Source organism: Thunnus thynnus, chromosome 19, assembly GCF_963924715.1.
Source record: "Thunnus thynnus chromosome 19, fThuThy2.1, whole genome shotgun sequence".
NCBI lineage: Eukaryota > Metazoa > Chordata > Actinopteri > Scombriformes > Scombridae > Thunnus > Thunnus thynnus.
In genome coordinates this window covers 21997030-22008434 of record NC_089535.1, presented here as the reverse complement: position 1 = coordinate 22008434, position 11405 = coordinate 21997030, and the positions used below count along the sequence as shown (strand labels likewise).

The 11405-nt window shown below is 37.8% G+C and overlaps 1 protein-coding gene and 1 long non-coding RNA gene across 3 annotated transcripts; one reads left to right on the top strand and one right to left on the bottom strand.

Moving 5' to 3' along the window:
* Positions 1-76: 76 nt before the first annotated feature.
* On the bottom strand, positions 77-10674 carry prkab1a (protein kinase, AMP-activated, beta 1 non-catalytic subunit, a). Of its 2 annotated transcripts, none has more exons than XM_067573995.1 (8): positions 10573-10674; positions 7173-7355; positions 6889-7058; positions 6416-6509; positions 5484-5598; positions 4996-5129; positions 4540-4608; positions 77-2036 (listed from the first exon to the last, which is right to left on the bottom strand). In XM_067573995.1, the coding sequence occupies exons 2-8, from the start codon at positions 7320-7322 to the stop codon at positions 1959-1961; spliced, it is 810 nt and encodes a 269-aa protein (XP_067430096.1). In that variant the 5' UTR covers positions 7323-7355; positions 10573-10674; the 3' UTR covers positions 77-1958. The 2 variants fall into 2 exon arrangements, with proteins under 2 accessions (XP_067430096.1, XP_067430095.1); XM_067573994.1 differs by lacking the exon at positions 10573-10674 and adding an exon at positions 9329-9573.
* LOC137170552 (uncharacterized) lies at positions 2043-3489 on the top strand. Its single transcript, XR_010924626.1, has 2 exons — positions 2043-2765; positions 3028-3489. It is a non-coding gene; the product is annotated as an uncharacterized lncRNA (long non-coding RNA).
* Positions 10675-11405: the final 731 nt, after the last annotated feature.

The window sequence follows — 11405 nt, the reverse complement described above, 5'->3', positions numbered from 1 at the left end:
ACTCAACAATTTACTCAATGAAAGTGCAGCACTGTTAATAAAAAGGGCTGAGATCAAAGATGAAACAACCTGCACATTAATTTTTAACTTAATCTTTAATAGAAATGTCTCAAAATGGAAACATACACACCTATGTGGTTCAAAGGGTCAACATTTTAATGATAATGCAATTTATTTGAATGTGTTGCATCTTAACATCAATAAATCATTAGCATGTTTGTTTTGAGACAGTGGCAAGACAAGCGCCAGCGGCAGACTTACCACAAACAAATGAGACCTCTACTGAGGGGATTGTCAGCTTCTACTGGCCTATAGCATACAACAAAAATAATTAATGGTCCTGTCTCATTTGTTGATGGCAATTATACATCTGTGTCATGATTTGACAATGATACATTGATGTAAATAGATGCTGCAAGTCATACCTTGAACTCCAAACACATTCCAGTCTTTCAGACTTCATGAAATACACTCAGGCCATCAGAAGTACAGACTGCATCAGTCATGATCATGTGCTGGTCCCTTCATCAGTGTTGATGTGTTGGTCACATGAGTTCTGTTTTTCCTATTGTTCAGGACATGCCTTAAATATCGTCAACATTTTGTTTCCTATGATGTCTTTTTTTTTTTAAATCAACTATGAATTCTGAAACATGACTTTATAGAAACTAATATTCCTACTGAAGATTGGCAGTGATGTCATATTGTCACAGCCAGCAGGGAACAATTATCTGGTGTGTTTTAAAAATGCATTTACACTGTATGAAAAAAGGAAAATTATTACGTCTCTTGTGCAGTGATGGATCTGTGATTAGATTTTCATTTTCTTAGATTTTCAAAAAGTTACATTGTCATGCTGTATTAAGTGTACAGAATTCACTGTATACACATTCTACATTAAAAACAAATGTTTATCATTGTAGTGCAAAACTAATTTTAAAGTTTAGACCAAACTCATTTCTCAAAAAATAATAAATTGCTATGTTTTGGTCTCAACTACTCGTAATAAACTTCTAAAACACATTTTGCTATGTGAGTTTTGACTGGAATGTCCTGAACACAACACTGCAAATAACTATATAAAGAGAGTTTTTGACAACAAAACAAAGCACATCATCAACCAACCAAAGTAAAAAATATATATATTACAGAATACTTCACAAACGATAGAAAAATATCTACTGTGCGCTGTGTGATCGTCACTAAATAAAACTCGACAATTTCAAAATAAACAGGCAAAACAAAAGTAACAACAGTGGAGAGCTACTGCAGTGCATATTTTTTCCTTCTTTGACCTTGACATTCACATTCTTCTCGATTGTACTGCTGTTGTCGTCTCAATGATGGAAAGACGACGGTGACCTCATGTATCTGAGGTCTTTCAGTTAGATTTTCACAGCAATACCAATCCTTGTCATCACATTTAAGTCTGTTTTAATTACAGACATGTCATGGTGTCCTACCTGGTTATTATTGCCTCTCTATGTCTACTAAGCAAAGATACTTTTGTTGAAAACTACAGAGGGCAGTCGGTGAACAAATAAAGGCAGATTATGTAGGATTGGCATGACTGAGGGACATGTATCACCTTAAACAGATGTGTACAATAACTGGATATACAATGAGTGTACAAGATATAGTAGTAAACTTTTTTTGTACTGACCTGTTTTAGTGGATATCCCATTTTGAACTTTTTAGACATTTAAATTGGAGTTTTAATTTATGCATTTACAAAAAATTTGTAAATCTTTTATTTTAATCCTTAATGCGATTCCTTCGTCTCATTGAGAGCTGCTTCTTCCATGTCATGATGTGGATTTAACAGGTGAAGCCTGTGAGTAATCTGTCCTGGATTCACCTGATCTCTCTACTGAATTGAAAGAACATGTGAAGCTAATATTTTGTACACTCAGTGTACAGTTAACACACTGGGATAGACTTAAGAAGACAATCTTTCATCAGATGGGTTTATATAGTAAGGTGGTGACATACTTCTTTTTGTAGCGATGTGTCGCACTGAGTACCATCACTCCATCCTGTGACAGAAAAAAATATCATGGAGGAAAAATGTTAAACTTTCAACTTTCTAAACAATGAAATGCATGCTTACAAAAGAGAAGGTGTACATTAAACCTTCTAACATGTCATTAACCTAAGCAAACCTTTTAGTGTGCTGTTCTTGTTGTATGGAAACATATATAGGCTTTAATAACAGTTACACAGAGTATGGTTCAGGTAGCCCAGTGGTAGTGAAATTTATCATCTCATAAAGCAAATGCATTCCGGACACCGCCCCATGTCCAGTAATTTTACTCTAATGCAAAGCACACAACAGTGTTTTGTTTATAGTGCCCTGTTTATTCAATTATTTTGCCTAAAAAGGTGCCTTTGCACTAGGTTTATTTTAGCCCAGTAGCTATGAAACCATCCTATAATCATGTAAGAGTTCTGGCAGTTAGCACTTAGTCTTGTAGGTTTTCATAGGAACATGAGATAACTAACAGAGCTCTAGAGGGGCCAAATCAGCTGGTCCCAAACTGCCAGTGCACCTATCAAAAAGCTGTGAAATTACAAAGTAACAGTCTCAAAATTTATGATATGAAATCATATGTTAATGACAGACAGATTTATTTACTTCAGTTTAAGAAAATATTAGTTTTCATATATATTGCAGCATTTTATCTATCTCTTGTACAATTGTTTGATCACAGAAGGTTTGGGTATCGGTTGAATTTTATCGACTCCGATTCTGCTCATCAATTAAGGTTATACGATTCCCAGTTTAATTCCAATATGGTTAAAAAAAAAAAAAAAGAGGTCCAATGTTTAGATAACAAAAATAAAGGCCAATTCATGCTTTGTGCATTCTGTGTCCGCGAACAGCTGTGGACTTGCACGTGGACCACGGATACGCATGCGGTTCCATTGATACTTTTTTTGGAAGTCCGCAAACACAGACGCCTTCTACATGTGCGCACTAGTAAACAAGGCTGCAGCGTGATAACTTTCCAGAATTGTAAAATCCAGTCTGACCAGTGTGCAGTCTTTTTCTGATAAACCTTCAAACGTTACTCCAATCGGACTTCCTGGATTGTATTTCATTGTCTCACCAGCACTTTAAACAACATGCCCACACCAACACAGCCCCTTATATTGTTTTACACAGTGCTGTTTTCAGTCTGAATGCAGCTGAGGAGTTCCTGTATGTTGCTGAACAAGAAAAAGTTGACACTCGGGCTAGGACACCACACACTGCTAAAAACTACTCAGCTCTGTAACCACTGAATCTAAATTTCATCTCATGGTCTTCTCATATAATCTCAAATAATCTTGCTTTTAATTTGACAAGATCACATTATTAATTTCTGGTTGACATTGTGGATGTATGTGATGTGCTACTGTGTGTAGCTTTGTATTTTATATAATGTGTCCTGTGTGTTTTTTGCTTTGTACTGTTTGTTATCGTGCTATTATATGTTTTATTTGTAAGGGACTGCAGATGAAAATTAGCTTTAAAGCAAACTCTGGTGCAGTGCATCAAATGTTAACGTTTATGTTTAAATTTGTGCATTGTCCCAATAAATACAATACACATCAAACACCGGACGTTCTTTTAGATTGATGCCATGCTGCCTTAAATGTTTGGTCAAATTGGATGTGCAACCTGACTTACAGCTAATTAGCTTCCTACATGCATTGCACTTTGCCCTATTGTTTGTTTTTTAATAAAGTGAAGCCACACTTTTGAGCGTTTACCACAGTCTAACTTCCACTACTGATGTGATGTTAGCCGTGCATGCTCCTGTCTAAACAAATCAACACGCTGTTGCATCGATGCATGATGCAGACAGATCCTGGCAGATAGCCACGTCCTTGCAGATATGTAGCTTTAGTTTGCCATAATAAAGGGCTGTCGTGTTTAGGAACCGATAAGCAGAATTGAAATTCAAATTTTTTAATGGGTAGCCGGTTCTTGGCATTTTGGATTCAGGTCTAACTAGATCACAGTTGCAAACAACACCTGCGTTGCTTTCAAGAGAACGACACATTCTAAGACGAAAAATTACCATTACAGATGAAGCCAACTGGAAAAAAGTTAATGAGTGGCTACCTGACCAGCTGCCAACTGATATGGAAAATACTGCAGGTGGTTAAGATGGGAATCTACAAGCATGGCACAAGTGTGTACTCTGCTTGTATGTTTTACTTTTTCCTCTGTTTTCCCCATTTAGTCTGACACAGCTATATGTATTTATATATAGACCTGCATGTTTAGTTTGTTTTTCCTGTAACACTGTGGGAAAAGAGGGCAATTATCTGTCGTTCAGTTCCATTTATAGAAGCTTATTATCATCGTTGGCATTCCAGAGATGCAATCTGCTGTGCAAGCTTTCTAACAATGGCAGCAGCTCACAGTTTCTACTAAAAACGCTAGCAAAGCTGGTCATTTCTCAGGTGTCAACACAGAACGTTTTTCCCGTATTTTAGCAGCCACGTGATGCTGAAAAAAAGCATGATTCGGTCAACTTGAGACCTTACCTTAATGGAGAGAGCATAGAGGTGGTTGAGCATGACGTGGTTGGGTTCTGGGAGCAATGCAGGGTCACACTGGACATGAGAAGAAAGAAAAAATAAATAAATAAATGAGGTTGAAACAGGTTTTCTTTATCTTTTTATTTGCTGTATTTATTTTGCCTGTCCAATGTTTTCTAATTCCACATTTCTATGATATCCAGTAGATCTTCAGGTACATTGCTTGCCTCATTTTATAGGTTTTTCTTAATCAATTACTGGTGGTGGAATTGTCTGAAGAGTTTTTGATTAAACTACTGTTTTATTGTTACAGCCTATGACTCATGTTTAGAGACTTTGTTTCATAATGACTCAATGCCTGATGATAGTCTATGACCCAATCTTCGATTTCTCAGTAAACTTGCAAAACTTGGAAATAACTGAATGGAATAAGCCTAAATTAATTGCATCACAGTTGCTTACAGAAATTCCGGTGTCTTTGTTGAGGATGACCTGTAGCAGATGAGGTGGGAGTATGGGTGGAGACTTAAACTTCTCCTCCTGTTTAGGAACATAGGCGTCCTGATGATACGGCCCGGGAGGAGAGCTGGAGAGGTCTAATGAAGGAAAGGAGAAGCAAGGGTGGGACAGTATGACTCAGACAGAAAATTATTTCAAACATTTCATTGACTTGTGTAGAAATCCTGGCCTCTTCATACACACTACCACAAAATGTCTTGTAAAATTCTGCTAATAAGTTTTAATTTCCCAACTGAATTTGAAGATCAAGGTTAATATTTGATACAGTGTTCACTGATGGTGAGTGGAAATTGTGACCAAAATGACCAAATATAAAGAAAAAACAAGTAAAGATTTGAATTATTTGTTTTCCTGTACCTGCCTTGACACAATGCGCTCAATGTCACTGAAGGTTAACAGAGCAGATGTAAAAGTGGGTCGTCAGAACTCACCTGACATGTCAGAGCACTTCTGTGAGTCCACCATCAGAGCATCAAACACCTCAAAGTCAGTTTTCTTCACCTGGATGATATTGTTGACTGTGCCAAGCTGGCTGGTTACAACAGGCTGTTAGGAAACATGAAACAGTGACTTTCATAACTAAAGCTCAAAAAGGTATAAATGGTGAGTTTGTTTGTTTGAGTTTGTTTCAAACTAGAAATACCGCCCCAAGGTCGTATGCTTCCGCCAACCAATCGAGTTGCAGTTTACATCCATGTCTGTCCAGACTCATAATATTAGTAGTGACGACTTTGAAGGAATTTAATAAAAGGTATTAAGTGTATTTTGCTTGTATGTGTTCACATGCTTGGCCAATAAAGCTGATTCTGATAGAACACAAAGTTGTAGCCATGACAGTAAACGATGCTTCAGATATGGATGTTGCTGCAATGAAGCTACAAATTCTAAAATGTGGATGCTTCACACACATCTTCAACCCGGCAGCACAGAAGATCTATACAGTCACCACAGTTTCGAGGTAGACCCCAAGATTAGTGTCACTAATTCAGTATCCAACTAAATGTGAAGTTGACCTTTGACCTTTTGGATATAAAATATCATCACTTCATTCATCATTTTATCCTTATAGACATTTGTGTGAGACTTTGTCATAATTAGCATATGAATTCTTGATTTATGGCCACATGTTTTGTGAGGTCACAGTGACCTTGAGCTTTGACCACCAAAATCTAATCAGTTCATCCATGAGTCCAAATGGATGTTTGTGCCAATTTTTAAGAAATTCTCTCAAGGTGTTCCTGAGATATCACCTTCATGAGAATGGGACAGACAGACAACCCGAAAACATAATTACTTTGGACACACCGGTCACCGGCATGGAGGCATAAAAAGATCATACTTGAGTTTGAGAATAATTACTGACCTCAGCTGGGTCGTGGGTCCACTGGCCGTCCACATAAAACTTGTACTGATGCTCCCCTTCAGGTAGATCAACAATGGCCACAAAGGTGTTCTGACTTTGACAGATGACAAGAAGAAGCATTTGGCACACAAACAAGTTGACACAGTGCTCATTTTTTTAATCTTCAAACTTGTCTGTGAAATGCATCTGCACTCTAATTGGAGAGCTGAATGTAACTAGTCACCAGACTTGATCTAGAAAACCATTCTTACTTCCACACACTAAAGAGATACAGTGAAAGTTTGGATATCAACCTGAAAATTGTATTCAAGACACATGAGTGCTATTAGCCTCAGTGAGAAATGATAAAGATTCCCATTTCCTATTATATTATATATATTTATCATTGTAACTAGTAATGAGTAAAGAATTATAACAGACAAAATTTCAAGAGACACCTGAAAAACACTTTCCCACATAGGACACCCGCTCACCTTCTAATCAGAGGAATCTTGTTGGCCCAGTTGTTGAAGGATCCAGAGAGGTAGACCTCCTTGCCATCTCCAGTCCAGCGAAAGACTGTTGGCCGGTCTAAAGTTGGCCCTTTGTCTTCTGCTTCCAAGTCTTGCTGCCATGCAAGGAACTCCTCTTTCTCTAAAGGAGCCTGAAATACCCATCAAACAATCACTATTAGCCATTTGTTCATTCACCTTATGTGCAAGAATGGAATTTAAAAGAGCCTATGGGCACCAAATGACAGATAATCCGTCTTACTTACTTTCATGTCTTCACCATGAAAAATATCTGCATCCTCAGGGCTGTCCATTAGGATTTTTGGCCTCTCTCCCTCCTTGATACCCCTACTGTCCCTCCGCTGAGCCTTCTCCCCCTGGCCCATTGCAGCCCTCTCACTGCTTGTGTTCCCCATGGCTTTGTCTTTTTGTAGACTGGTTCAAGGTCACTGTAAGTAGAGTTTTAATGCCAATCAGCAACTCAGAGAAGACTGCGGAAGATCTGACATTTTATAAATAAGGTAATCAATCATTAATGCCTAGCTGCTACTGGAGTACTGCCAACAAAACTTGCTTTTAAGACCTCATCATTCAAATGAGAAAGATGACATTTTTACACCTAAGGCACTTAAGTTCCTATCTAGAATGATTTAAATTGAGTGCAACAGCAGTATAAGATCATTTAAATATGCAGAGAGCAAATTACAAGCAGCAATGAGTCAGAATCACGCGGAAGGTCTTGACGGACTTATACTTTGCTCGACTTATGAGGGAAATACCAGTTCTTTGCACAACATGGTTTTACAAACAACAAACACTGTAACTGTATGATCATAAAACAATCCCTGCAGCTGGGAACTGGATAGTAGTCAGTGGACGAGTATTTTTTCCCCTGTACCACCCGTGGCACCTGCGTTGTTAAGAGTTTGACCTTCTTGTTATGTTAGGTTCAAAGTGATCCTAACATAACATTTATTTCAGCATGACATATTCTCTATTTAAAAAGTAGCAGTGTTTTTGTGTGGTTACCCTATTTACTACAGATCACCTATTTGATACATTACTAAAGATGATTTTCAAAGTACAACACCATATTGTTGTTTATGAAAGTTTGTCCTACCTTCCAGACAGCTTTGTGTTTTACATTAATTTCACTACAGTATACTTGAAGAGACAAGAAACCTTCTTGAGATAAAAAAAAAAATCCATCACAATTAACACATGTATCTGCTTTCACTTTTTAATTTTTGTATTTAGATATGTTACTGTTGCAGCATGTTGTTGGTAATGCAATGCTGACTACAAAACTGTCAGTTGTGTCAGTTATGTAAGTATGCAATGGTGTCATAACCTTGGCAAATAAAGCTAGATTCATAGTAATGGACTACCTATTTCAGTGATGTTGCAAGCCAGTGCAAATTGATTTCCATATCATTGTGAAATGAACTGAAACTAATGGCTGCCTGAAAGGTAGGAAAAACACATCAAAATCCAAGACACTACCAGAGGTGAAGCTGAAAATGTCAGCCAAAGTTGTTTCAAATGGGAAAATATACTGCATCGTGTGATTTTTATGTGTCACTGTAAATACATTCACTCAGTTTAAGGTGAGGCAAAATGGTGAAAGAGGAAGTTTGTATTTTATATTATGAATTCAGTGTCTGAGTCTGGGTTTGAGTGGGGACTGGTTAGGCTACAAACAGACAGTCACTGGATGAGACAACTTTTCTCAAAGAGAGGTATTTTTGTGTCCAATCGCTTAGACACTGTGGGCTATTTGGATGAAATATAAAGAAATGTTAATTTTCTCTCAGTGTCTGATTATAGACACTAATAGTCTCAGTTTTGCTTCTCATGTATTCGCATCACAGGAGAAGCACAATTTGGGGTTAAACGATGAAATCACTCGTTTATTACAGGCTCTAATTTTATAACTATTAGTTCCTCCAGGGGTTTGAGTTTAAACAAAGTACGTTAAGTACTGCTTCCACAAGGCATAATATTCTGACAATAATTGTGAGACGATGATAATAATTTAAAAAATAATAATAATAATAAAACAGGTGTCATTTTATGTAGGACAAGGATAAGCTAACTCGTATTAAAATATGATGTGCAAGAATATAAACTGGACTCTAACTCTTCTGGGATTACAGTTTGATTCGTCTTTGTTGACTGAACGGCAGATAATTTCGTGTCCGTTAATGTTGTCTGAGTAACGCTGGATATAAGAGGTACCGTTACACGGTTTACTAAAGCTAACGTTACTCTGTTAGCAGCTAACATCAGTGCGTTGTGTCGTTGGGATTGGCTGGACTTCCCGTTAACTCAAACAGTGCTACTGGCTGCAACCTAGAAGTGACACATAAATGTGTAATCATTTCATTGACAATAGATAGAGAAAGGCGTTGTGCTTTTTTACCTGAGGAGCGCTCACGGTCGTAGCTGTCAGTGTTAGCTTGTCAGACCCATTTCACCGGAGAACTAAACAAAACAAACCCACCCCCTTGGTATGCGCTTGTGCGGTAGATCAAAGAGAAACCCGATTGGATGAGCTGGAGGCAATGTTGTTTCCTAGGATGGCGAAGTCATGACTCGGCCTCTGATTGGCTTACCCTGATATTCTTATTCTAACTCTAACCAATTTCTCATGCCTCAAAACCTAACCAACCCAACCAACGAAGGCACTGAGTACTAGCCAATCAGAAGCAGAGTACGGCGGCTCATAACTTCGCCGTCCTAGGAAAAAAAAAATGGCGGACGATGGAGGGACGATTTGCGCACAAGTACAGATCTCTCGCGAGACCTGTACGCTAACCTTAACCTTAGCCTTAGCCTAACCCTGACCCGCACTCGCGAGAGTTCGTCCCTCTGGCCCATCCAACGTAGCATTTACCAACCCGAATACTCCCACAATATATTTCCCGACATACACTTATTACCACAGAAATGGTTGAAAACTATTTCAATGTTAGTATTTCATAATCAGTATGATTATTATCATAATCACATTTCTAAGTCTGTAGTGCTCCGTAATGATAGATGTAATTATATATACTGAACGCTAGATGGAAGCGTGGGTCAAATTTAGAATATGAACAGCATGAAAAATACAGCTCTTCTGTACATATAAATATAATATTTAATGAACCAACGAACGGGTGAGCCCATATTTTCAATGTATAGCCTACAATGTATATAAAATGTATTCTGCTGTAATTGTGAGCTGGAAAGTGTACTTTTGGTAATATTTATAATAATGTAACTGTTAAAAACACTATCTTAATTTTTTTGGTCAAATGTGCAACACGTCTCAAAAATATGAAATAAAAAGTTCTGCAAAGATTCAGTCGGGAAAATGGTTGTTGCCACTGAACAACTTCTTTTGGTATACATATAGCCTACATATACACACATATACTATGTATATTGTTGTATATTCCGTAGGCATACATATAGCTTATTGTTATATTGTATTGTCTCTCTTAGTTTATGTTGTTTTGTATATCATGCCACTGATTACTGATTTCTGTCAGCTGGTGACAGTATCCTCAGCTGAATTTAACCTACTGATAGAAAAATAAAACACAGCATCATTGAGCTATTCTTGACATCTGCCTGGATTTTTTTCAGCAATCATCATCATGTGTATTGAGTCAGTACAACCTGCCATTCACACAAAAGGTCTTCAGGTGCCCTTTGAACTGTGGAGGTCCAGCTGCAACAATGCATAACAAGGTCACCTTCAAAATGGTCCTTAATTCCAAACTAAGACCACACTTTGCTCCATGTGAGATCTGTAATGCCTCAGATATCACACTCTGAAGGGATCCCTAATCAGTGCCAAACTTCATACAGCTGCTGTGGTCACAGTTGACTTGAGCAGTGCTGTTGTGCCAGTGCTACTATAGATGAAGCAGACAATTTGACTTGTCATAGAAGGAAAAGCACAGGTGTAATTAATAATAATAACGATGACTTATAGTTCTAACTCAGGTGTACCAGTCATACCAGTGAGCCATCATGCATAACACTATGGCTCTTTAAGTGACACACCTAATGGATAGTAGATACGGAATTACCAATATGATTAGTTACACCTGTGTTGGACCTGTTTAAAATATCTGCTGCAAGACGGTCCATTACTGATTCACAGAACAACTTTATGTTCTCATTTTGTTTGCAGTTGTTTGCATTTCTTTAAAGCTGTTGCTTACACAATACAGGCTGAACATTTTTTTTAAAAAAAGGTGGTTGCTGTGTATCTTTTTGCAGCAGTGCCTCCCTTGGCTGTTCTGATGATAGCGTGTGGGATTATTTTTCTGTCCTGTGTCTTTAGCTCTTTCATCTCATGGGGTGCAGATCAGTCCCTTCTGTTACAGTACCCTTTGTAACAATCTTTGTTTTATCATCACCACCATTCCCTAACTACACCAATTCTCTTTTCCACAAATAGACATAGAACTAACGATGTTCACCCCGAAACACTACTCCAACAT

What these genes read in the sequence shown, in the direction of transcription:
- prkab1a (XM_067573995.1), bottom strand. Translation starts at nt 7,322, where the DNA reads ATGGGGAACACAAGCAGTGAGAGGGCTGCAATGGGCCAGGGGGAGAAG. An exon ending in TTCATGGTGAAGACATGAAA is followed by an intron (nt 7,059 to 7,172) that starts GTAAGTAAGACG and finishes TGGGTATTTCAG; the next exon opens with GCTCCTTTAGAGAAAGAGGA. An exon ending in ACAAAGACACCGGAATTTCT is followed by an intron (nt 4,609 to 4,995) that starts GTAAGCAACTGT and finishes TCTCATGTCCAG; the next exon opens with TGTGACCCTGCATTGCTCCC.